The sequence below is a fragment of the Lepisosteus platostomus genome, chromosome 8 (assembly GCF_059453375.1).
Source record: "Lepisosteus platostomus isolate fLepPlt1 chromosome 8, fLepPlt1.hap1, whole genome shotgun sequence".
Taxonomy (NCBI): domain Eukaryota; kingdom Metazoa; phylum Chordata; class Actinopteri; order Semionotiformes; family Lepisosteidae; genus Lepisosteus; species Lepisosteus platostomus.
In genome coordinates this window covers 39047068-39072159 of record NC_142618.1, presented here as the reverse complement: position 1 = coordinate 39072159, position 25092 = coordinate 39047068, and the positions used below count along the sequence as shown (strand labels likewise).

Genomic DNA, 25092 nt, shown 5'->3' with positions numbered 1-25092 from the left:
CCTGATGTGTGAATACCACATTGCATATTGTGCACAACACAAATATGCACTCAGTAGGGACTATGATATGGACCATGGCTCTGTCAGATTGTTTGTACAAGCAAGTGTGGTGAAAGTCTACACCTTTCGAAATCTTTTTATAACCATCTCCTGCTGTGTGCCTTTCCACAGCACCCAGAAGTCTTCAAATATCTCCTTGTTGTCCACAGATGTACTGTTAGAGGCACTACCTAGCTGAAGAAACCTACAGAGACATTTGGTTAAATTCTCAAATCATCAGAATCACTACAACTGAATACGGGTGGAGGAGGCTAATTAGTTTGTCGTGTGATTTGGAAGGCAACTGTTTACACCAGAGCTAATTTACATTAATTTCCTACCAATCATTTGAAGTCTATGCTTTACAATGTGTAAAGGTAAAATAAATTCTGATTTAATGCATCTTGATTACAGGCTGTTCAGGCCACAAAACGTTTTTCTTTGGAAAAGGTATGTAGACTTTCTATAGGCAGTGTATTACTGTGTATATGCATGGTCTAATTAGTAGAATAAGGGAGCTCTTGGAGTTTGACTGTGGAGTTGATACCACCATGTATTCGTGGATTCCTGGACCCAAGAAAAGAGGGAGCCAGATACCCGGCCTTATTAACTGCCCCAGAAAAAAAAATGGATCTGATACCATTTTCCCCATTCAGCTGAAACGGCTAAAAGCAACTTTGATAAACATCATGAGTGTAAGTTAGTCATTTGCCAACAGTTTATTGGAGTTTTACAAATGAGAATATATTGAAGAACCGTTTTTGTGTAAAAAATATTTTATTTCAGTATGAAACTGACTGTCACACTTACCGGCAGCACCACCGCCTCCCCCTTCTCCCCCTTCTTCCCCACCATTCCTGGACGGCCCTGCAGGGGAGAAAACTTGGTGTATCATAGCAATAATGACAGGGTGCCGGCATGTATAACTGGAGACTGGGAACTTAAAGTGCAAGTTAATACCTGGAATATAGCCAAGTGTGTGTTATGATGGAGGTCACATGTCACAAGTCACAAGCAAGTCTTGAGCTACTGTATGTGAATGTCTCAATGGTGTAAATTACTGACTTAATTTGCCATGCTGAATTTACTACAGACGTATCTGTGGTCCTCTACCTGTCTTTACAACACACCAACTTGACTTAAAAAGATAAAGATATAAGTTTCCATGATTTCTTCCAGCATTTTTCTAACTTTATTATTTTAGCCATTACCGTCACATTTCAGATGGAGAAAGATTAGCACTTACGGGCCGGCCAGGAAACCCAAATTCCCCTTTTAGACCAGGTCGTCCTTCTGGGCCCTTCAAAAATAGTGTTTAAATAAATCATTAGTATTATTTCCTCAAATTATTAAATCATTGTTCATTTCATTATTATTTCCAAATTATTATTAATGTACCTAAAGTGTCTTCATGCCTTCGTGTTTCAGTTCTCTATTTGACATAGAGAGCAGTTAGGATATCAAAATGATTCATGTTGGTCAAAAAGCTACGACCACTTGGGTCTAGAAAATGTCTGACATTTCATCCCCAGACGAAAGCTGTTTTACTCTAAACAAAATCGTATTCTGTAGATTTGAAGTTTTTGACAGATAACAGATAAATCTTGTCCAAGAAATCCTGAGACAGAAACAAAATAGAAAAAACACAAGATAGTCTTTACTGTTAATTTAAACTTTTTAAAAGCCACACAGAATAAGCACAGAAATTTGGCCTTAAAACACTGATACATGATAAGAGTTAGTGCATATCATACCATTACTCCGATGGGCCCAGGAAAACCACGATCCCCCTGTATAACATGGACAAGAAAAAAGTTAGTAAATTTAAACTAGTAAATGAAAAATGGCACAATCACCAGAAGCAACATATCTGACCTTCACTCCTTTAGGCCCCTGTGGTCCTCTCAGTCCTGACATCAGGGATCCATCGGCTGCAATGGTCACCCCTGGCTCACCTTTCTCACCCTGGATACAAACACAAGGGTCAGGGCACTGCACCAGAGCTTCATGAATATTATTTGTGTATAAACAGTTATTACAGTTTACACAATCCAAGGTAATGCACATCCACATGGGTTGAATATCACTTTATGAATATAAATAGAGTTACTCTAAGTGGAAAGAACTCAGACTCCTCTTATCTGTAACCCTTTTTATGTTATACTAAACATAAAAACAGGATACTGAAGTAAAATACTAAAATTTAAGTATATTCATATACTAAAAGGTTGAGTTTTGTGGTTATATTTGCTTAGAAGGTCTAGATTGCTGTCAATGGACTTTTGTTTACAGCTGATGTTGCTTTTTTAATGGATTTTGTAGAACAGGAGAATGAGAATTAATAGATATAGACACCCCTTATTCAAATCAAAGCAAACTTATCATCATTTTAATCTAATTTCATTAGATATCAAGACTCGGGAGGGTTAGAAAGGTCAAAACTGTGTTCCATATCTGTTGTCCTGTTCTGCAGGAGTACTGTAGGTGTGTGTGGCAGCAGTGAGTGAGTCTACATAGCTGAAGGAGCTGTTACGGTTTAGCATCCTTTCCCCTAGGGGGCTCTCCAAATTCCCGAGTCCTAGTTTGATTGCTGTATTATTTCCAGGTGTTAAGAATCAGCGTTGATATATAAGCTTACAGCTTCCGAAGCTCAAGGCTCAGCGCTAGGACACGGATGTCCTGAGTCCTGCCAAGAACCAGCCAGCGGAGTCGTCTGAGGGCACAGGCCTTGCCAGAGGCATCACGCCCCCTGATCCCGGGGATCTGAGGACTGGGTCCTGTATGTTCTTGGACTGTTCCCGATTTCCTTGTGTCGGTCTGGTTGGACGGATTTTTGGATTGCGCCCTGATTTACCCCCATGGATTAGCTTGTACCTGGATGCCTTGTTTTCCCCTGTTCACCAGAGCACTTGTTGTCACTGAGCACTAACTTTGCGAAAAAACCCTTGTGTGTTTTCTCTGATGTCTGTTTCCTATTTGTCCTGGGTAACACTGCACCGCATAGGGTCTAATCACCAGTCCCACCAGTCACAGGAGCCCTGCTGTTTCATTACCTTTAATCCTGGAGGACCCTGAATGCCCGGAAAGCCTATGTCACCTTTGGGTCCCCTGGGTCCCTGTGAGAAGATCAATAAATTTGACAACAAATTGATACTACTCCCACTTTCACAATATTTAAAAACAAGGAAATAGAACAAAAAGCAGAAAGTTGTTCAGGGCATATTCTGATGACATATTTTATGTGACCCTGAATAAAGTAGATTCATTTCAAAGACTGAATTTCAATTTATATTTTTGGAACTTTGTCTTGTCACAGAGGCGATGTCTTAGCACAAAAAATAAACAGGCATTTGCATCTGGAGAGATAAACAAATATCAGTAGTAGTATGTTTTACTTTTCCTTCTTCAAATACCTTTCTATTGAAACATTAATTAAAAGGCATTTATCATTGTTGTGCATACATATTTGATGGAATGCATACTCTGAGAAAACGTGACAGTGTGCAAAGAAGATTAAACTGAAAGAAGTTCTGGATAAAGTGATTTAAAACCATTTAAGGTCTCAACCTTAAGGAAATATGATAGAAACTTAAACTGAAGACAAAACACTCAAAATAAGCTTACAGGAAATCCTGCTCGGCCAGGCATGCCTTCAGGACCCTGTAACATGCAAAACATTGAAACAAGCAAGCAGAACAGGCAAATGGGCATGATAACATGTGCTTTTGTTTATCTGAATGTGTTTCATGTAAGGTTTTTCTACAGCACTGAGAAAATAGAGAGGTGTGGCCAAGTCAATTCATCAGCTGCAGATAACAAGGGGTGCCTACTGAAAGTATAATGTCACATCTTTATATTATAGAATTTATAAATCATCATACAGAATAAACAAACATTATCTTTCAAAATATGCTTGGGAGGTATTTGGTATTGCTTTCTCCATTCCTTCAGCTTTGAAGTTTGTGGAGTAAACCTGGCTGCAAGAACAAGATGTATTATTTTGACCAATTCTTTTCACCTGCAATGGACAGTACCATTTCATCTTTTAAAGATGACATGAAATCAGTTTACTGTCTAAGCCAGAGGTGTAGCAATTTGGCTTTCTCAGGCTTTTCTGGCTTTTGTTTATGCAATGCAGTGTTGGAATAAATCAAAATTGTCATTTACACCTCTTGCATCTGCTCAGTAGAAAGATATCATCTTAAAAATTATTTATTCCATCTAAATACTCTTTTACATGTAACAGTAATGATTTAAATCCAGCCTACAACACCTTTTGTGTGGTAAGTTTGAAGGTTCGGATTTGTGCACCTACAGATCCAGCCATTCAGAATGCACGAGGGATGCTGCAATAGCTTGCAGTCCAGCCACTGCACGAGACTGCAGCAGATTGTGGTAGACTGCAGCATTTCAGACATGTTCAGTTATGTGAGTGCACTACTTTGTAAAACCGCCAGGTGGAGCTGTGAAAGCTCATTGTGGTGTGTGGAGCATTTGGGCTATCACCAGAAAACGCCTGGTTACGAATCCCAGCTCAATCTTTTTTCAATTATAGAATTTAAATTGTTTAGACTTTAAACAATTGTTTAGACACTGTTTAGACTTTTATTAATTTTAAACTGTTATTATACTGGAGCTTGTGAACGTGATGTGCCTCTTTCACGTTTACATCCACTAGAGTGCTAAAGATCTGCGCGGACCAACTGGGTGTAGTGCAGCAGTACATCTTCAACCTGAACCTGAGACTAGAAAGGGTTGCAGTGCTCTAAAAGACATCTTGCCTGGTGCCAGTACCCAAAAGGGGGCACCTTAAAGTCTTGAATGACTACAGACCAGTGGCATGGACATCACACCTGATAAAAACTCTGGAAAGGCTTGTACTGGACCACCTCAGAACCCTTGTGAGTATAGCACTGGACTGAAAGTTTTCGGATGACTCTGCAATTGTTGGGTATATTAGTGAGGGGAGGGAGGAGGAATATAGGAGTTTGATTATCAGCTTTGTGGAGTGGTGTCATCTTAACCATCTCCAGCTAAACAATAGCAAGACTAAAGAAATGGGCATGGACTTTCGGAGGAATAAGTCTCCGCTGAACCCTGTTTTCATCCAGGGTGAGGACATAGAGGTGGTGCAGTCCTACAAGTACTTAGGGGTACACCTGGATGGTAAGCTGGAGTTGACTGTTAACACTGACGCCCTGTACAGGAAAGGTTAGAGCCAACTCTATTTTCTTAGGAGGCTCAGGTCTTTTGGTGTATGTGGAACACTGCTACATATTTTTTATGAATCAGTGGTGGCAGCTTCCATCTTCTACGCCAGTGGTTCTCAAACTATGGTACGCGTACCGGCAGTGGTACGTGGCGTGCCGCCAAGTGGTACGCCAAATGACCCTGGAACTGTGTCGTGTGCGCTGAAAAATCGGGACGGGTTTTCATATTTTGTATTTTAATACGTGTCGAATACGCAGCCTACGTACTATGATACAGTGCGCGCTAATAGTTCAGTGGACACAAGAGATACTCTGTAATTTTATACCACTCAATAGGAATGCGTGCTACGGATGCAAATGACCAATTGTATTTAAAAAAAGCTACTGTATCTCCAGCAAATAGGGAGAAAGGAGAATGTGCGTGGTTTTGGAACAATGCAAACGTTGTAAACACAGGAATGCATAGAAATACGGGCTACGAACGTAGGTAATCTTGTGAGCACACGAAAGCGTGATAACAGAAAAATATTTAAGAACTGTTCTAATTTGAGAAAAATACACCGAGCGTCTCTGTGTTTCGCTCCCATGCGCATGAAATAAAAACTTTAAATAAATACGGAAAATAAAAACGGAAACGCGGAAAAATGCAAGCTTGCGGATTGCTAAAGCAGGTAAGCTACAGTACACTATTTCTGAAGAACCTCATTAACCGTTGGCAAAAGAGCTGACACGTATTATGTGTAGAGAAAAAGCTGCTAAACAGCTCGACCTGCTGCCCCCTCCCCCTGAAAGACACAGTCATTCATAGAATTATTGAAATGAAGGATTATATCAAAAGTACACTGAGTCTGTAGTCGATTTGGCCAATTTGCTCGTTTACGTTAGATACAAGTTTGAGGGCATGTCCCATGAAGACTTTCTGTTCTGTAAACCGCTACCAACAGGAACTACAGGAGAGCACATATTTCAGCTTCTGAATGAATTTATCGAAGAGAATGGCCTCGACTGGATAAAATGCGTCTGAGTTTGTACAGACGGTGCTAGAGCAATGACAAGCCGACATAACGGTGTAGTTGCACGAATTAGAGAGGTTGCTCCAGAAATTAATGTACGCATTACAACATCCACCGTAAGACCTTTGCCGTCAAGAAAATGCCTGACGATTTAATATCTGTTAGACTCCGTTGTGAATTGTATCAAGGCTCGAAAAATTAATTCACATCTGCTTTGCTCAACTAAACAGGCTCACCCCTCTCACTGAAATGGTGCTTTTTTATTAGTTGTTGTTAATGTTTTTTTTTTCTGTAAAACACTTTGAGAAGCCACCTTTAAAGGCGCTATATCAAATTAAGTTTATTATTATAATATTTATTATATGTATGTGTGAGTGTGTGTGCACACGCGCTCATGTTGGTCATTGAGAATTTCTGGGGTTCCTATGAGATGATGACTTGTAGGTGGTACTTGGATGCTTTGGTTGGATTAGGGGTGGTACTTGGTCCAAAAAGTTTGAGAACCACTGTTCTACGCTGTTGTGTGCTGGGGGTGCAGCATCATGGCAGAGATGTAAATAGACTCAATAAACTCATCAAGAAGGCTGGCTCTATTTTGGGGCTGAGCCGTGACCCCCTGGAAGTGGTAGTGGAGAGAATATTGTTGACCAAACTCACAGCCATCATTAACTATGCATCTCATCTGCTACATGGGACTGTTATTGGGCAGCGAAGCACTTTTAGTAACAGACTGCTGCAGCTACGGTGTTCAAGGGAATGTTTCCGCAGGTCCTTCCTCCCGGCGGCTGTCAGGGTGTATAACACTGCCCTAGACTAGGACTGCTAGCCCTTCATCTGCTCGTATATGGACAGCATGTTGCACTATTGTACTTTTTGGACACTGCATTAATATACTGTTTATACTGTGGTACTTTCAATCTGTATATACCTATGCGCATTTTGCACATATTTTATTATTTTACAGTGACTATGAGCATATTTTGCACACAACTAATTCTATTTATTTGTATTGCTGTGCTTATTTTAAGTTTTAGTCTATTCTGATGTCTGTTTTTGCTTGTCTTGGGCTGGGCTACTGTAACACCTCAATTTCTCTTTGAGATCAATAAAGTCTTATCTATCTATAGAGAAAACCCAAAGGTAAATAACAGAACTGTAATGTAATATATTGCACTTCTTCATTAATATTTTATGCATCAAAGTCTGTAACATGGTGACTTACGGTGCATTATGGTTTTCACGTGCCTGTTCTGGGATTATATACAGTTTATATACTGCACTTCATAAAAAGTTACTGTATAATGTTTTATTCTTTTCTAAGAATACCTAGTAAGAACACCACTTGCTGTTATTGTAAAAAAAAAAAGTTGTACTGATTTAATACCACATGATAGTAACATTAGTATGGAATCGTGTAACTAAGCAGCTAAAATATCACAAGTGGTTGTTTTGGAAACATTTTGACATTTGTTTTTTTTTAACAAAAACTTGTATTGTCCTTATAGTGGCATAGACAATGGAACGCTCATGGACTGTAAAGTAGCGAGCAGCACACAGGCGGTTCAAAGCCTGATTGGCACATTACTTTTGGTTTGTTTCTTACATAGCCACATATATAAAAATAGCCCACTATTATACAGTAGCTTGTTGTGAACGCGATGTTCCTCTTTCACTGGTTTACATCCGCATTAAAAACATCTATATTTTCTCTTAATATAAAGTTAATCAACGAGTAATTTAACTTAAAATTTGGATTAAGAAAAATATTTCACACATACTGTATTGTTGTAGTGGCTTCGAAAGTCTCATAGTGTATATACAGTATATTTATACAGTATACATCACACTGCTGTTCTTGGCGTGTGCACTAGTGTTTCTGTATATTTGTGTATCTGACTTCCTGTGATTGGCATGTGTGGAACAGCGGGAGGCGAGACCTGCGAGGGAGCATTTTGTCCAACTTTCGAAATTATAAAAAATAAACCTTTGTTGAGTTTGTACCAGACACAACAGGTACTGTACGAGAAGTCATGTACTGTTGCAAAGCAGCTGATTTTGACAAACGGCTAATTTTGTTTGAAAAATTAAACATCTGTCTGCTCCGTAGCTTTATTTTTTATTTAATTGAGCAGAAAGTCACCTTGCTCTTGTTTTTTATTATAATGGGAGTACGAAAATAGAGTGAGCACCAGGGCGCACGGTGAGATTACTGAGATGGATAATTTTAGTAAATATGTTGTCTGGATATGGCTGGATATTCGGTTTCATGAGGCAAGTTAAAATTGTATCCAGCTGTGATTTAGCTACTTGACGTTGCCCCCGTGAAGTCGCAGTGTAGTGCCCATAGAGTGTTAGTTTTAATAAAACAGTGTATTACTGTGCTCTTGCAAGTACGTTTTTTAAAAAGTTTGTAATCGCTATTCTTCTGTTATTCAGTTTGTGTGTGCGTGTTAGTTGGTGGGCATACGTTCAAAGTGAAAATTCTTCAACGGGGAGGGTACCTTTAAATAGGCTGGGCAAACGATTTTTAAAATTTTTTAAAAAGAAATAAAAAATGAGATATAATGATGTGTTCCTGCTTAACTTAGACATTGCACGACTTTAAAACCTATAAAAATGGGTTACGAGAGTTAAAAACCACTTTTTATGCGCGAAAAATTGGTGATTTTTCTTCCTCGTGATCAGCTCAGAATCTCTGTGTACGCTGTAAGGTTTTTACTTCTTAATTAAACGTTTAAAATACACGAATTTCATAAAGACAACACACGTTTCGAAGAGAAAAAATCCCATTCTTTTCTCTTCCTGTTGTGTGAAACTCATCAGCAGGTCTTTTTTTCCCAATCAGAGGCTCTGAAAATAGCGTACCGCCCACTGCGCTCCGTCAGAGAGGGGCGCGGCACCGAGAGAGGGAGGAGGCGCGGAGCGCAGCAGCACAGAACGAACGATCTGCTGCCTGGAGCGCTTATGGCAGCGATCGCGTCTGCATTTATAACTTAGTTTTTAAAATTAATCAAGCAATATGAACCATCTCTTTTTACTTTTAAGTCACTTAATTATCATTAAGCACAGCTTTCTCACCACCTAGACTACTTTTTGATACCATCCTTAGACATAGCAGAAACTTCTTGTTCTGTCTAATGACATTACAAGTGGAAAGATTACAGAATTTAATCGTCTTTAAAGTTATACATTTTAGAAACGTTTCATCCATACAAACACCACAAAACTATTCTCGATTGTATTTCTGAATGGTATGTTACACTTAGTTCACTGTTTTAATTACACCTAATTAAGAAAGTTAGGTGTTAGCATAAACTATTAGCAATAAATATTAAATTTAGCACTGTAATAAGTTGTTGCACTTTCCCCCGCATCTTGTAAAAATATATTTTCATTGTTCAAATATACATTAAATCTGACTAATTAAATATAATTCAAAATATTTTGCTAACAATGTTAACTGTTTATAAATAATAAATTGTATTAACTAAAGAGTAGGATGGCACAGTTGTTAGTATGCTTTTTGTTTTGTTTCTTTTTCATAAATACAACAGTAGTACCTGATGTCTCAGCGCCTTTCAAAATTAAATTATGCATGCAAACCTGTGAACTAGAAAGATAACTAAGATATCCATCCATTTATAATGGTGGCAAAGTGGTTAGCATTGCTATCTTGGAGCACTGGGGTCCTAGATTCAATTCCTGCCATCCTGTGTGTGTGGGGTTTGCATGTTCTCTCTGGGTTACATGGTTTTTCTCCATATGTGTGATATGACTCCCTCTCGCACTCCAAAACATACTGGTAAGTTAATTGGTTTATGGGAAAACTGGCCCTGGTGTGTGTGTGTGTTTGTGTCTGTCTGTCCTGTGATGGACTGGCGCTATGTCCAGGGTGTATTCTGCCTTGTGTCCGTTGCTTACTGGGATAGGCTCCTAATCCTCTGTACTGGATAAAGAGATTAGAAATGGATGGAAGTAAAGGCACTGTGTGGATTGAACTATACACAGTGTTAGAAACCCACTATGAAATGAAAAGGCAAATATTTTATTCTCACTGAGAATAAAATATTTTATAGTGCTGGCTTAAGTAAACAGCCTTTCCACCTCTCTTGCACATCAGTATCCATACCTAGTTATTTAAACAAATTGCCTCTAATTATAAACATCTTAATATGCTGGCTCTGTGGATCCGCATCAGCGATGTTTGCCCATTCCTTCAATTCATGTGCATCCAACACACAGTTCAATGCTAGCAACTACACAAAATCTAAAATACAATCCTCATTTCAGTATCTATGTAAACATACAGTCTGTTAACTTCATCATCTTCATCAAAAGTATGCCTAACCCCATTAGGAAGTGTTCTTGTTATCAGTGTATTCCTCAGCTATCCCAAAATTATCTTCTTACCAACATCTCTAGTTTTTTATCCTGCAATAACTCAGCCAACACTTAAATCTCGAAAAGCTGCTTGTGTTCATTTCTTTAAATCACAATATCATGTGTAAATACTGTCCATATAATACTCTGCATTGTGGAATAATAGTTTATTTTAAAGGGAACTAGAGAAACTAAGAACTAGAGAAATCAAGAAAGGCTTTTTTTTCTAGAATTAATAAATGCACATCCTGTTCACTGGGGAAATTAAATCCACACTGAGCAATCTTCAATACGTTCAGAATATGACAGCGAGAATCCTATCAGGGATGCATTACACCTGTTTTCAAGTCCTTGCATTGGTTACCTATCAGGTTTCGAGTCAACTTCAAAATCCTCATCCTCATTCAGTACCTACAGTATATGGCTTATTATCTGTCTACTCCCCACCTTTGTCCGTCTGACTCTGGTCTTCTAGCTGTCCTCAAGAACATCTACATTCTGTGGGTGACAGGGTCTTCTCTAGCTGCACCCCAGAGCTCTCAATTTGTATTCCCAGTGATATCAGTCACGTACCCTGAGTGCATTTAAATCTAACCTCAGAACCTTTCTTTTCAGAAGACTTAGTGTCTGTATCTGCTTCATTTTCTAATTTTGGTAGCACCTCTAACTGCTTGTCTTTCTTATATCTGTTTTTATATCTACTGTATTGCTTTGAGATGCCACTTTTAAAGGTGATATATAAAATAACGTTTTTTATTATTGTAAAATTATATTTCAAAGCAACACCTGCTCCATTTCTAAAACTTTTTACTCATGTGCATTTTTGTATTTTTTACACCTCTAGCACTTTAACATCCTGAATTTTCATTTGCCTTAATTTGTAGAATGAACTTGAGTTTTAGCCTAAAGAAGTTTTCATTATCTTTTGTTTCTTGTCCTACAACTGTTATTATTGATCAACGAATTATTGTTCTTGACATGACTTCATTCAGCCTTTCCTGAACGTCTATGACAGGCAGAGAGAGTGCTGTTTCTGGTGCGATCTTTTGCAGCTGACATTTCACTGTTTTAAACGAACAAGAAATTAGATTGCTCATAGATCACTTATCCTATATAAACACAGCGTAATTGCCCTCCGAAAATCCTCTTTTTCTTGTTCGTTTTAGAGACCTTGATCGAAACTGATTTTAGATGTCAGAAAGGATTTCTTTTCTCTGTATTTCCTACATTGCTTTGTCGAGATTTTAACTTTATATCTAACTTTATATCTAGGCTCAGATTTCAACTATAAATCGTACAGTAATTAATAGCAGTAAATACTGATGTTTTGCGCCCTCTTACCACAAAAATATATATGTTTTGTAGCTGGGATGAACTTTATTTCATACGCGTAGCTACTGCGATTCGGACACGGACGGTTAAACATGGCGGCAAATCAGACACCCAGAGAGGGGGGGGGGGGGGGGCGTCTTCTCGCCTCCATAACTAAAATGCCAAATAGGAGTGGCTTAAGCGACATACACAGTCGTGTAACTGACAGTTTGAGGTAGCCTATCGTGTAAATTTCGCTTTGTTGCTGATAGGTTAAGCTTTCGAAACTCTGCCCCAAAGTCATGTGACTGATTTTTCGCCCTGTTTCGTTGGTTAAACGCAATGATCACAAGCACCACCATGGTAACTGGGATGTGTAGTTTTTAATTCCGTTTGAATTATAACTGTACGTACTGTCTTCGGATTTGGCCAGGGCTTTAAAGAGAGGGCGCGCCAAAAATTTTCGGTGCCGTCATCTCCGCTTTAAAGGTACCCCTGTCGCGGAAGAATTCGATCTCGGGACGTTTGCCCAGCGTACTTTAAAGCACAGAAAACGGCACCAAACTTTTTCGGATCTGTATTTTTCGGCTCTGTTCAGCTTAAGGAATGCTTGAGTCATTCCTCCTAGGCACTTTAGTCATAGGGGTTACATTTACAATTATATTACATTTTTATGTTTTTTGAGAGACTTGCGAAGGCTTCAACTGATGCATAAAAAAGTAGCATAATACGTTGTCGCGTTATGAAGTCACTTACACCTGGGATCCGCTTTATTTAAAAACTAAGGTTTCTAAAAATGCAACTAGGTACTGGATATTGTTTAAATAAAAGCTGTTACAATTTTCACACAAATCGATATCTTTTAAATGCCTGTGGTTTGAAGGCTCTGTGTCATTTTTCGCAAAGTTATTGACATCGGAAAAATCATGGTCCCATAAATAGGCATTTTAATAAGCGAAGGTTATGAAAACCGGAGAAAACAAATGACTCTGAACTTTAATATCGTATCTGATAATTATTAACAATATTATTTTATTAATACCAGCTAATAATTTCAAACTGCTTATATCTTTTTCAGTTTCAGCTGTCTTTTTTGTACCGCTTCGTTATTCTCGATTATAATTCTAAGAATACACACTATTATTGTTCGACTAGCTTGCAGAGAAAGTCATTTGCCCTGCTTTTTGTCTATCATTTACAGTAATAAAAAGGTCAATGTAGAACACATTATTTATTACTGTCTGTTTATGTTGGGTCTTTATATTTACGTTTATAATGGAGAGTCCCCGTCATTCAGTGTAATATCTGGGACAAGTTTCTTTCTTTGAATTGAACACACCAAAACACTGAAAACTGACATAGTACCCCAGGAAATGTGATAGACGCATTAGCAAGTCAATGCAATTCTATTAAAAAGCAGTGTATGATCTCCTGTCCCAGCCCCAGGTGAGCAAGAACACATAGCAAATCAACAGGTTCTGATTTTCAGTGTGCTAATAATAATAAAAAAAAACTTTCTCTGCAAGCAGGTCGAAGACGTAGGCGACTCAAAGCTCGAAGCCCAGCAGATGCAGCAGCAGGAACAATAATAATAATGTAATAATAATTTTATGAAACAACTCGGGATTATTGTTATAATTTGTCTATTATTATCGAATCCCTCAACTCGTTCACTTGTGATTATTTTGGAAACATTTTGACATGTTCCTTTTAACCACATTGCTGTTGATACTGTTAGGCAATGAAATGCCCAGAGTTTGTAATGTTGGGAGCTGGGAACAAGTTAGACTTTGATACAGTACAAATAAATGTATTTCCCACATGCTGTACTGTAGTGGCTTTAAAACTACACAACATTGCACTGTATGCATGTGCCACATCTTTGTTCAAGATTTAAAACTACAGTAAGGAATAACGAGTGTTTAGAAACAACAGGACATTTGATTGCTGATTCCTTATGTTGAAGAGCGACAAACACAACAGTGGGCATGCTACTGAAAATACATCCCCACCCCCAAGAACTGTCTATTCTATATAACAAACACAGCGGGGTGTAACACTCCTAGCCTTTGTGACAACTATTTGTTAATGACGTACAGAGCTTACATAAAGTGACTGCAATGGAATACTTAAAAGTTTATTCCAAGCTGAAAATAAAGGACTCAACGTGTCTCCTCTATAATTCTTCATCTTACAGATTGTCCAAGGTCATTCATTATTAATAATATTAGTAATGTCTTTAGTATTGCATTAAAATTGGAACATTTTTACAAAGTGTAAATGCACCTGTCTATTTTCTAACCGCTTTATCCAGGACAGATAGCAGTCTCACCTACAGTATTTGGTTAATTTTTACAATTCTGACTTCCGAATGCTTCGACTGATGCTAAAAAGTGGAACATAATGCGTACTGTGGGGAAAGAGCTATTGAGCACAGAACATCTTTCCGCCTGTGGAAAGATAAGCATATGTAGTTTATTCTTATCTGTGTGAAAACAGGAAATACAGAGGGAGCTTCACAAATTAAAGAGGTCTGGAACACCCCGTCTCAAAAATAAGCGTTTTAACCAGCAAAGGTTGTGAAAACAGTGACAAATCACTCCAAACAAAACACAATTTCGAACTACAAGCAATTTGAAATGTTTAGTTATTAATAAATTCATATTGTTAATAAATATCAGATAAGTTATTATAGTTTATTCTCAGCTGTCTTTTAAATACTGTTTTGTTATTCTCAATTATAATTATAATATATACGATTTCATTTAAAGGCTTGTTGTAAAAGCTTGTCTTTGTATCCCCCACTTGAATGAATAAGGTATTTTGAATTGACTTGAATTAAACCGGCTGAACTGCTTCTTACTCCCAATGTTGACAGTATACATGTTTGTCCATTTATGTTGTTGATCTAATTTAACTTCGAACACATTGTGATATTTAGAAATACCAAATAATTCAATATTTTGTCCATTATATTGAGTATTTTACTATTTTTTAAAACAAATGTGTATTTTTTAAAGGAAAACTCACGCCATGAGCAGGATTTGAACTCCAGCTTCTAGAATGCGAGTCATGCACTCAAGCCATTATGGCAACAAACCACTCAGCAGCTTACGCTATAGCTGAAAAGGGCAGGCAAAATGTTTCCAAGTAATCACGTGTGAATGAGTCAAACTGATGCAGATGTTTACAAAGTGGACTACGGTAATACTTTGAGCTATATAAATACATACAGATCCTTAAATTAATATTATTAATTTCTTTAGATACGCCATTAAATATTATATTCTCTAAAAAGTATTCGGTTTTTTACTGCGATAACGAGCGCAAGTATTCATAGCTTTTTATAAAAATTTACATAAAATAGAGCGAGCACGCCAAAACTTTCCCATAATAACCACAGTAAGTGACCGAGTGAAAGTCTTTGATGCTTAAAATGTTTGTTTATGAAGTAAGTGGAATACTGTTGAGTATTTTTTATTTAAACTACCACTAATAGCCATCTACAGTTTGATAATATATTTATATTCCTAGATTAATATAGTTTATGATGGTCAGAAACGTTATGCTTCTCTTATTTTTATGCTCAGCTACCAATATTTTCCCTTTAGTTGTAAAATTCCATATTTATATTCAATATTAAGCAGATTTAAACATGCACAGTAAAGAGATTAACTGAAGCAATCGTTTAATTAACAACTGATGCACCACAAGTGCCACCTGTCGGTCATGTTGACCAGCCTTAATACTGTGGTATTCCGCAGATAATTTCGCGCGGTACAGGTTTTTACCATGCTTTTTGAATGGCTGGATATGTACAACTTAAGACACTTAACCTGGGGATGATTCCTGCACAGAAGAGTTCTAAGGCTCAAACTGGGAAAAATGGGAAAATCAAGTCATGTTGTTAAGTCTATGGTGGCTGTAGAAAATCCTATACTCAATTCCTGTTCTTATGACATTCATGTAATGTGATATTATGCAATGTCAATCTCTCGCACAGGCATAAGAGCAATAATAAAAATAATAATAAAATAATGTGAAATGACACATGCAAGTAGTCATTTTTTTAAATGCCATCTTATCATTATTCAAAGCAAATGCAGTTATGAACATGTGAAAAAAGATTTTGCTCATCATCTCACATGGCCAAACTGAAAACCACAAATCATGCAAGAGATGTTTTCTTCATGGTGTCCATGTGAGTACTCACAGGAAGTCCTGGTGGACCCTGAATTCCAGTGAAGTTAAGGATTCCTTCGGTACCATTGAGCAAAAGCTGAGGAATAAAAATCAATGGTGACTACTGTAGCTTTCTTTTCATGTTATTACAACATATTAAAAATAAAATGTGTGATAATTTTCCAAATTTCATAATGTTCTGCAGAACAAAATCATGAGAAACAAACAGTTTGTGTGACTCTTACAAAACAGTGCTGAGGATTTTGGTACAGCAGATTACTATTTGTTAAAGCGTCTGCACAATTAAAAACAGAGGAGCAGAAGTCAGCCTGACGAGACAGCCCGGCCATATGCTCTCCTCTCCCAGGTCTGCCAGCCCCACCTGCGCTTTAAAAAATACTTACTTCCTGGAGGGATATAATATCCCCTGGTGGACCTGGGGGTCCTGGAGGGCCTGTTATACTCTTTCCATCCTGCCCTGGCTCTCCCTGTAACACAGAAGGTATTTGTTACTAAAATTTGTTACTAAGACAAAATTCTACTTGCCTCTTCAGAGTGAACATTAAAATGAGCTGTACTGTACCTTTGGTCCTTGGCTACCTTTTTCTCCCTTTTCACCCTGCAAAAAACACACTGGTTTAATCAATGTTAATGTTTATCAGTGTTTTGGTTTTCTTTTGGGTGAACCATAGGAAAAACATCTGAAAGGACTTTATATTCTTTGCCTTAGTTTTGAAGATAGTTTTGACTGCAATTCTGTTGCCACCTACAGGAAAACTGATGCTATTTATTTATTTCCATTTTTGAAAAGTTCCTGCCAAAGAGGTGTATTTTTTTCTCCCGTGGTTAAAATAAAACTAGTTTACAAGCTCAACCGGTAACACAAGTGAGTTTTAACAGTTATTGCCAGCACAAATATTGTATCACCCTGCAACTCACAACTAGTAACCCACTGAAGCTCACCAGGTGTGAGCCTGGTCAGTACCTGGATGAGAGAAATCCAAGGAAAAACTAAGGTTGTTGCTGGAACAGGTGTTAGTGAGGCCAGCAGGGGGCGCTTACCATGAAGTCTGTGTGGGTTCTAATGCCCCGGTTTAGTGACGGGTACACTATACTGTAAAAAGGTGCTGTCCTTCGGATGAGACGTAAAACTGAGGTCCTGACTCTCCGTGGTCATTAAAAATCCCAGGGTTCTTCTTGAAAAGAGTACAGTAGTTATCCTGGTGTACTGGCCAAATTTTCCACTGGCCTTTACCAATCATGGTCCCCTAATAATAATCCCCCTCTAAGAATTTGCTTGACTCTGTTCTCCTCCCCGCTGATAGTCGATGTACAGTGAGTGTACAGTACTGGCGCACTATGGCTGCCGCTGCAGCCATCCAGGTGGAGGTGAAACATACAATACTAGACACAGACAACACGCCAGCTCTGGAACTGCCACAGCGCCTCCCAATACTGAACTATCCCTAGAATACTTCTACAGTTTATCTACAGGAATTAAAAATGAGCTAATCAAAGGACATTTTAAACAATTGTTATTGTATGAAGGATGCTTTACAGAAAACTGTTAAGATATGGGATAAAAAAAATAGAAAAAAATCAATAATCGTTGCTCATAGAGCACTTTGTACATTTACTGTATATTGTAGTCACCTACATTAAAGTCATGGTCACTTGCAAAAGCCATGGGCACACAGAAGCCTTTAAACATTGTGCAACCAACAGCTTTTACAAAACGTTTTCATTTGACAGAAGAAAATTAACCTGGGTTTTATCAATGAACTTAACCTGAAAAAATTATGATTTTTGTCATATACTTTAGAACTGCTATACAAAAGTTACCTTAATTAAAATAAAATCTATTTTTGTGCATTATTTAAACTCTTGAGCTCTCGGATAAAAAACTCATGCCAAGGCCGAATCAGATATTCTTGAATTTGGGTGGTGATGTTTCAGTTGTATACTGTAGCAGATGGAAAAGTGACACTGACCCTTGGTCCTGGCAGGCCTGCTAATCCTGGTTTGCCATCTAATCCTGGGGTTCCTGGGTCACCCTGGAGGGAAAGATGGAAACAGCATGTTGAGAAAAGAGCACTAATGTAAAACATTACAAAACTCAGGAAGTACAAAGGGATAAAATTGCTGTTAATTTGAAAATCTATAAGATGCTCTTCATTTCACTTGTACAGTATTACAATATCAGCTTGTCTGTTATCATGGTAAACAATTTAAATACAGTTAACACTGTTTTACTTGCTCGAGAAATATACTGATCCGCAAAGGAAACATTAATCTATTTATCAATTCAAGTTTTAAGAAAAATAATGGATAAGGATTTTTGATATTTGTTAAATATTTTAGCTTCGTGTTCAGTAATTGTTCACTCATGACTGTGACAGGTACACATCATTGACTTTGACTGCTGCATAAGCACTAAGCGAAAAAGATTTGGCAGAGGTCAAACATAGTGAACATAAAGAAACAACACATATGCCCCTCTTATAAAAAAAAACTATGCCTTTACATCATTGGTATATGGGAAGCTGGACTAAGTCACATCAGGTGGACTCGCCAGTTACATTCAAGTCCTGTTTAGCGATGAGTTGTTTTACGCAGACTGCCTTGATAGGTGAGCAGAGTGCAGCTGTGTAGAATTATACACTAATTGTTTTGTATAAAAGCGCGTCAGCGTCAGTGGGATGTTCCAAGAGTGCTGGTTTTGGCGGACGTTTCTAGTTGCTACAGAACTATACTTGTAATGATAGAATGCACAGGAATGCACAGAGATAAATTGACCAAGTCCTAGGAGCTCACTTGCTACTGCCCTTCCTGCTGGCTCATCTGGACATGACATAATTTCAGAAGGATACTGGCCTTGATGCTAAATTTTGTAACAATAGCTTTCTATTGAGATGACAATGTGACAATTATGCCAAGGACACATTCCTGGATAGATTTGAGTGTTACTGAACTCTCATGAGACAAGCACTGTTGTACCAGGGTATATGTTTGTCAAGAGAAATGGGAAAGAGTCCCTGAAGTCCCCAACCTCGTGCAAAACATGAATCAAAGCTTCTATTGCTTCGCACAGTCGCCACATACACAAATAGTTTTTAACTTTTACAGATGATCCCCAGTTGATCAGCTTTTTGATGAAAATGTTAATCAGCATAATGAAGGTTTAGGTCTGTTCAACAAAACGTCAGGACGCTTGCTACAGAAATTATTTTGTTATTTATCTGACAATAGCTTTGTGATTGTTGCAGTCATATGTATTGTCTTTCCATGTTCAGTACATAACTACCAGGAAGACTGAAATAAATTAGATTTGTGATAAAAGCAATGTTTTTTTTTACAACTGGCTATCAGGAATTCTAGGGAAATTAGAAATAATGGGAAGCATATTGCTGCAGATCTTATAACTCCCGTCTAAAGGAAATGACTTACAAGCATTTTTACTACATATTTACCTTTTCACCAGGTTGTCCATCCAGCCCAGCTGCACCCTGAATAGAACACAGTAGCTTTTATTTTTTAAATAATTTATGTTACGTGTAGGACAATGAAAATAATTTATTAATAATACTATTTTAACACTTTGACAGCTTAACTACTAAACTATTAAATGTGTTTTAATTTGAGGAGTTTCAGAGCAGTGGTGACAAGCATCCAAACCTGTGGGCCGAATCCCACACTCAGAACGTTTTACTAAACTGATATCTATTGATGATGCAATATCTACTAATTGCACTTCAAAAGTGGGTATATTATTGTAAAGAAAGCACCAAAGAAGTAAAACACTATGTAAAGGTTGTATCTAGTATTTTAGGAATTCACTGTATGTACAGCACACATAATGTTTGTTTAGATTAAATCTGACCTGTCATAGCAAATGAGTTTGACACCCCTGGTAAAGAGAGAAAGTGAGAAATACTGTATATGGAGAGGTGAATTAAAATTAGGAGACCCATGCTGATTTATTAGGCTAGATAGCAGCTAAGTTACCTTCGGTCCAGGAGAGCCAGGAAGTCCAGGAGAGCCCTGTTAAATAAAGCCAAAAGTACAATTCAGTCTAGTTCAAGTATGAGGAAATACTCAGAGCATTCATATCATAGACATGTTATGTTACCAGCTAACATACTGCACATTAAACATTCATGTAGGTACAGTAGCAAGACAAAAGACGCAACATTTCGGCTGTGGAGCCTTCGGCTGTGACACACCTAACACATCTGAAAAAGGCTCCACAGGCGAAAGTTTGTCTCTCTTTTCATTTCCTTTCAGCATGGAATAAACCTGTACCAGTTCCTCTTCTAAACATGCATGCCCATCAAGGCTTGCAAAAGTTCTCCCATGATTTGTTACATTCTAAACCTGTACCTTCCAGCTAGAAACACAACGTACATAAGTAGGGTTTTATTTTACACCTTTTTTAAAAAAACAAATCTGTTTTCCTCCTTGGCTTTCAAAATGTTATACTGTATGTGTTTCTGAAATAAATGCAAAAATGTGGGATTCAAGACTTCTAATCGTGAAAGGCTGGTGAAAGAGAGGGGAACAGAGCAGCCCCAGTGGCTGTGATGGGATGTGAACTCTCTTCTCCTGCTCAGGCTGTCCGGCTGCTCACTCACTGGAGGTCCCCTCATCCCTGGCTCGCCGATGGGGCCTAGTCTCCCAGATCCTTCCATATCCTGCAAACATCAGAATATCAACACTGGAGGTGTTATCAACACGATATCAACACTTTACAGATGGTAAAAAAAATGAATCATAATAATAACAAAGACTAAGTATTTTGGGACTGGATTTTATTAAACCTGTTTAAATAATTGGTTCACTTGGGTGGCACAACTGTCAGTGAATTCTAGGTTAAAAAATAGGCTGTAAATTACAGACAGAAATTGTACATGGAACTAAAATATTTCACTGTTCTTGTAAGTGAAATACTGCAAATACAGCACATGCCAAACTGGGTTAAAGGATTTTAATTTCTGCTTTGAAAATAACAATAACAAAACAACACGACAGCTACTAAGAAAATAGTAAACAATTAAAATATGTTTTTCTTATATCTTTTTTTTTAAATATAACTCATATATATATTTTCTGTCAGTGAGATTAATTAAACCCATTCCTTTACACTGTCTCATGTTTTTTTTTCTGGATTGTGTTCAATCTATGAGGGATGACAACACACCTCAAAACTGTAGCCCCTCCCTGGGGGCCCAGGAGGCCCAGGGGGGCCCTGGGGACCTGGAAGGCCTCTCTCTCCGTTAGACCCTGGAAGGCCAGGTGGACCAGTCATCCCAGGTTCTGCTGCATCTCCCTGTGAGGAAGTGAATGGAGTTTGTGAAAAAGTAGAGGTGTGACTAGACTTTTACAAAAGCTGGGGCACATTGGAAGAAACATTTCTCAACAAGTGAATCAGTATATTACCAATTACTTAATTGGTTAATCCCTTCAGGATTTTTCCTGGTTTGAATAAAGTCTGCAACTTTGAATCAGACTACGTTACTGTTCCAATCCCTATCCAGCAAAGGAAGATGTGGACTGTGTAAACGGTCCCCTAAAATACTGGAGCCCCATGGAGCCTTTTGGAGAGCCAGTCTTGACTAGATGAGCGATGAGGTTGCAATGGACAATACTGCAAGCGCACAGTTGCCTGGCAGACTCCAGGGATCCCTGCTGTGAAGCAAGCCAATGACCCTCAGCTGACTCAAGCCTACTCAGCTCTGATGATGCTCTGCCTGTCACAAGCAATACTGGAAAATCCCAGTTGCAAACACCAAAATCTAGCTAAAGACAAAATAACTTATTTTGATGTAACACAGATATAAGGCAATAATGTGTTATTGTAACTGTAAGAAGATAAATAATGTCTTCGCAGAAACACTTAGTACAGTATGTGGTTACAGATACAAACACAATCAACAGACTGCAATTTGGTATCATTTGTCACGGTTATTTTACCATTTGTTTAACCTTGAAATACATTTAAATTTTCACGTTAAAACATGAAATGTCATGAAAACTTATTTTCATTATGGCAGACCAGGTGTTGTCATATTTTATTCACGTTTCCTTTGTTTCATATGTATGAAATACCTTTGGTCCACGTGGCCCAGCCAGGCCTGGATTGCCCTGTAAGAGAAAGCAACATATTGTAGTCAAATTACAAACAAGTGACAAGCAACTTTTTAGGGATATTTAAGAATACCAGCTTATAAAATAATTTGAGTGTTCTCATAAATATTTTTTTTCAGATCATTGTTCACATGCTGTCATTTCTCTTGGCCATATAAGCAACTGATATACAGTAGGTTTTACTGTAAAGTACAGCAGGTGAAGAGGTGAACAGAATGTACTGTAGAAGTAGTGTCCTCTCACAGGTAGATAATTCGCTCCCCACTGCCAGCTGCAGTACTCAGGCCCCGTGCCATCCTGTAAAATCCTCTGGATAGCCTACCATGATATTTTCTCATTATTTTTAGGTAAGACTTCAGTAAACCTGAATAATAAGGTTTTAGATCACATTTGTCATAAAAAAGTACAGAATGATCATTGAAATGGGGATTCTATCTTATCAGTGGCACAATATGTCACTCTGTATCTTTGTTTTCACAAAATGCTGGCAGCTGCAATGCTTATAAAGTAGCTACGGTATATAGAGCTTGAACAACACAACATATTTAGCAAACAAAGGGAGCTGTGCAGAACTAGTATAAGTGTTTAGGGTATCTCTCCATTATGTAACAACAGGTTTCCCTTACCGACCACAAGACTGCCAATCATAGAACTCACTCATGCACAGTTTCCATGCTGAGTACTAGCCTTCCCAGTTGCGGCTTCTGCCAAAGGAACATGTGGCTCCTCCACAACCTCATAACTCTGTTTTGTCACCTTGCCCCCCCCCTCGCACATTTCCCTAACACCCCATGTGTCTCTCCACCCAGCAAGATGCTCCTTTGCACATTTTTCACACTAGTATGCACACTTGATTTTAGTGCTCTCTTAAAGCTTTGGCTTTATCATTTCTGCTGTAATATTTAAAACATATGCTATTACTTTCATAAGATGAATAATAATTCACATTATTTGTTATTTTTAATGGACAATATTCGAGGTTATGGAAGAATCTGATGTGTCGAAACTAATCACGGGTGATTTCAGGAACATGACTCCTGCGGTTGGTGAGAAATCTGTATTCTAAAATGCAATCAGATCTGTTCTAGTACACGTTGGGGTTTCAGTTGTATTGAATTAACAGAATTTATTAGAAATCACTTCTGGGACAGATAACACCTATCTTATTGTCAGGTTGTAACAATGCTGGCTTTTCCACCACCTTAAAAACAATCCAGCTAGTGTGTCATCTTAGTTTTACAGACAGTGTACTGTCTGTCATTCAATCTTGTGGACAGAACCCTTCTCTGGTCCTAGCTCTTGTGTTTGTCCCCTTCTGGGGGAGGTCTGCATGGCTTCTGTTTTGTTGATCTCTACTCAGGAACTCACTCATTCTGATTTATTCTTAACATCATATCTTTACTAATTACCATTTATTAATCTAATCATGGACTCCATGAGAGAATGGAGGATTATACTCTCTGTCACTCAATCACAAACTTGTCTTCCTAAAATACACTTCTTCATTTCATCCACTCTTCACTAATCTACTCACTATAATTCAGTAAACTGTGCTCTCTCAACTCTTTGTCTTTCCCACTTGCATGATCTTCAATAGCATTTACATCTTTAACTATACTGGCTGATTGTCAGAAGGCAAATGTAGGAACAGGCGAGGCAGTAGGTGGAATGTCTCCGAGATTATTCTGTAAAATTCCAAAAGCACCAAAACCTAAACATATAGCAAAGCCGAAAAATAGGAGTCGAGTTAGGGATTCTACAGCCAAGTTTCAGATTATTTCTGTAAGGTAACCAAATCCAAACTTGATGCGAAGCCGTAGTCCAGGAGCAATGGGAATGGGAACGGGAGAGCTAGGGAAAACTAGAGCCGAGAGAGACGAAAAAGGTTTCAAAGAAAAAAATCCAAAAGGACGTTTACGGGTGAGAAAACCTCAATAGGAGGAGTGGAGTGAGAGGGTATAAATAGGGAAGGGTGTGTGGAATGAAAGTTGATTAATAAGTGCATGAGTTTAATTGCACGCGTGCAGTTTGTGACACTGATTCTGTATGTTAGCAGCAAACAAGTGTGCTACCATCCTGACATACTGTAGTAGAAGCCAGTTTGTGGTTCTTTCACTCACTCCACACCCATGTCTGCTGGTGGCAGAGCCAGGGGTACTCAGAACTCAATCTGTGTCATCTAGGCTCCTTATACTCAGCTACAGGTAAGGCTGCTACTTTGCCAGGTGATGCCTTTTTCCTCTATGTAGCAACACCTCTAGCCAGCCCTGTTGCAGTTGGCCAACCCTGTCCCTCAGCTGCACTCCAAGCCCACAGATCCTGGCAAACAAACTGAGTTTTATCTTCAACCAGTAAATCAATGGGAAAGCCTGCATCACCAGCAAAGTACAACCTTGACTCAGTGTGAGAATCAGTTAAGTGTATTTTGCACTATTTTACATTTTTGTTCTTATTAAAAAACATTTTTTTTTGCAAATTAGGAATTTGTACACACGAGAGAGAGCAAAGACAACTGTTTTTCATACCATACATGTTCTCTGACTCAATTATAAACGTACCTTTTCACCTTTTTCTCCTTGTGGTCCCACACCTCCATCATGACCTGGTGGACCCTGGAAAACCATAACAACATATTTCAGATTTGTTGTGTAGGTGGCCTGTGGTTCTTACAATTGGCAATGAATTTCAGCTTCATATTACTGTAGGCTTTGTCTTGACCCTTGAATTATAAAAATCTGAAAACAAAACCTCTCTTTGGACATATAGCTCAAAAGCTGTAGAGCTGTAGAGCTAATCTAGCGCCATGAATAAGT

General features: G+C 38.2%; 1 protein-coding gene and 1 long non-coding RNA gene across 6 annotated transcripts in view; both read right to left on the bottom strand.

Moving 5' to 3' along the window:
* The window catches only part of LOC148657297 (collagen alpha-1(XV) chain-like), a 116405-nt gene that overhangs the window by 17760 nt on the left and 73553 nt on the right, over positions 1-25092 (bottom strand). For 4 of the 5 annotated variants that reach the window (XM_088643380.1, XM_088643379.1, XM_088643376.1 and 1 more), the window contains 16 exons: positions 24838-24891; positions 22241-22276; positions 21333-21461; positions 20767-20826; positions 20141-20176; positions 19606-19641; positions 18127-18189; positions 16719-16754; positions 16540-16623; positions 16167-16232; positions 3664-3699; positions 3093-3155; positions 1915-2004; positions 1794-1829; positions 1286-1339; positions 850-906 (listed from right to left, as the gene is read on the bottom strand). In XM_088643380.1, the coding sequence (XP_088499506.1) occupies positions 850-906; positions 1286-1339; positions 1794-1829; positions 1915-2004; positions 3093-3155; positions 3664-3699; positions 16167-16232; positions 16540-16623; positions 16719-16754; positions 18127-18189; positions 19606-19641; positions 20141-20176; positions 20767-20826; positions 21333-21461; positions 22241-22276; positions 24838-24891 (936 nt within the window). The remainder of the gene's footprint in view (positions 1-849; positions 907-1285; positions 1340-1793; positions 1830-1914; positions 2005-3092; positions 3156-3663; positions 3700-16166; positions 16233-16539; positions 16624-16718; positions 16755-18126; positions 18190-19605; positions 19642-20140; positions 20177-20766; positions 20827-21332; positions 21462-22240; positions 22277-24837; positions 24892-25092) is intronic. The other variant, XM_088643377.1, reaches the window with a different exon arrangement.
* LOC148657298 (uncharacterized) lies at positions 8699-14977 on the bottom strand. Its single transcript, XR_015940925.1, has 2 exons — positions 12502-14977; positions 8699-8774 (listed from the first exon to the last, which is right to left on the bottom strand). It is a non-coding gene; the product is annotated as an uncharacterized LOC148657298 (long non-coding RNA).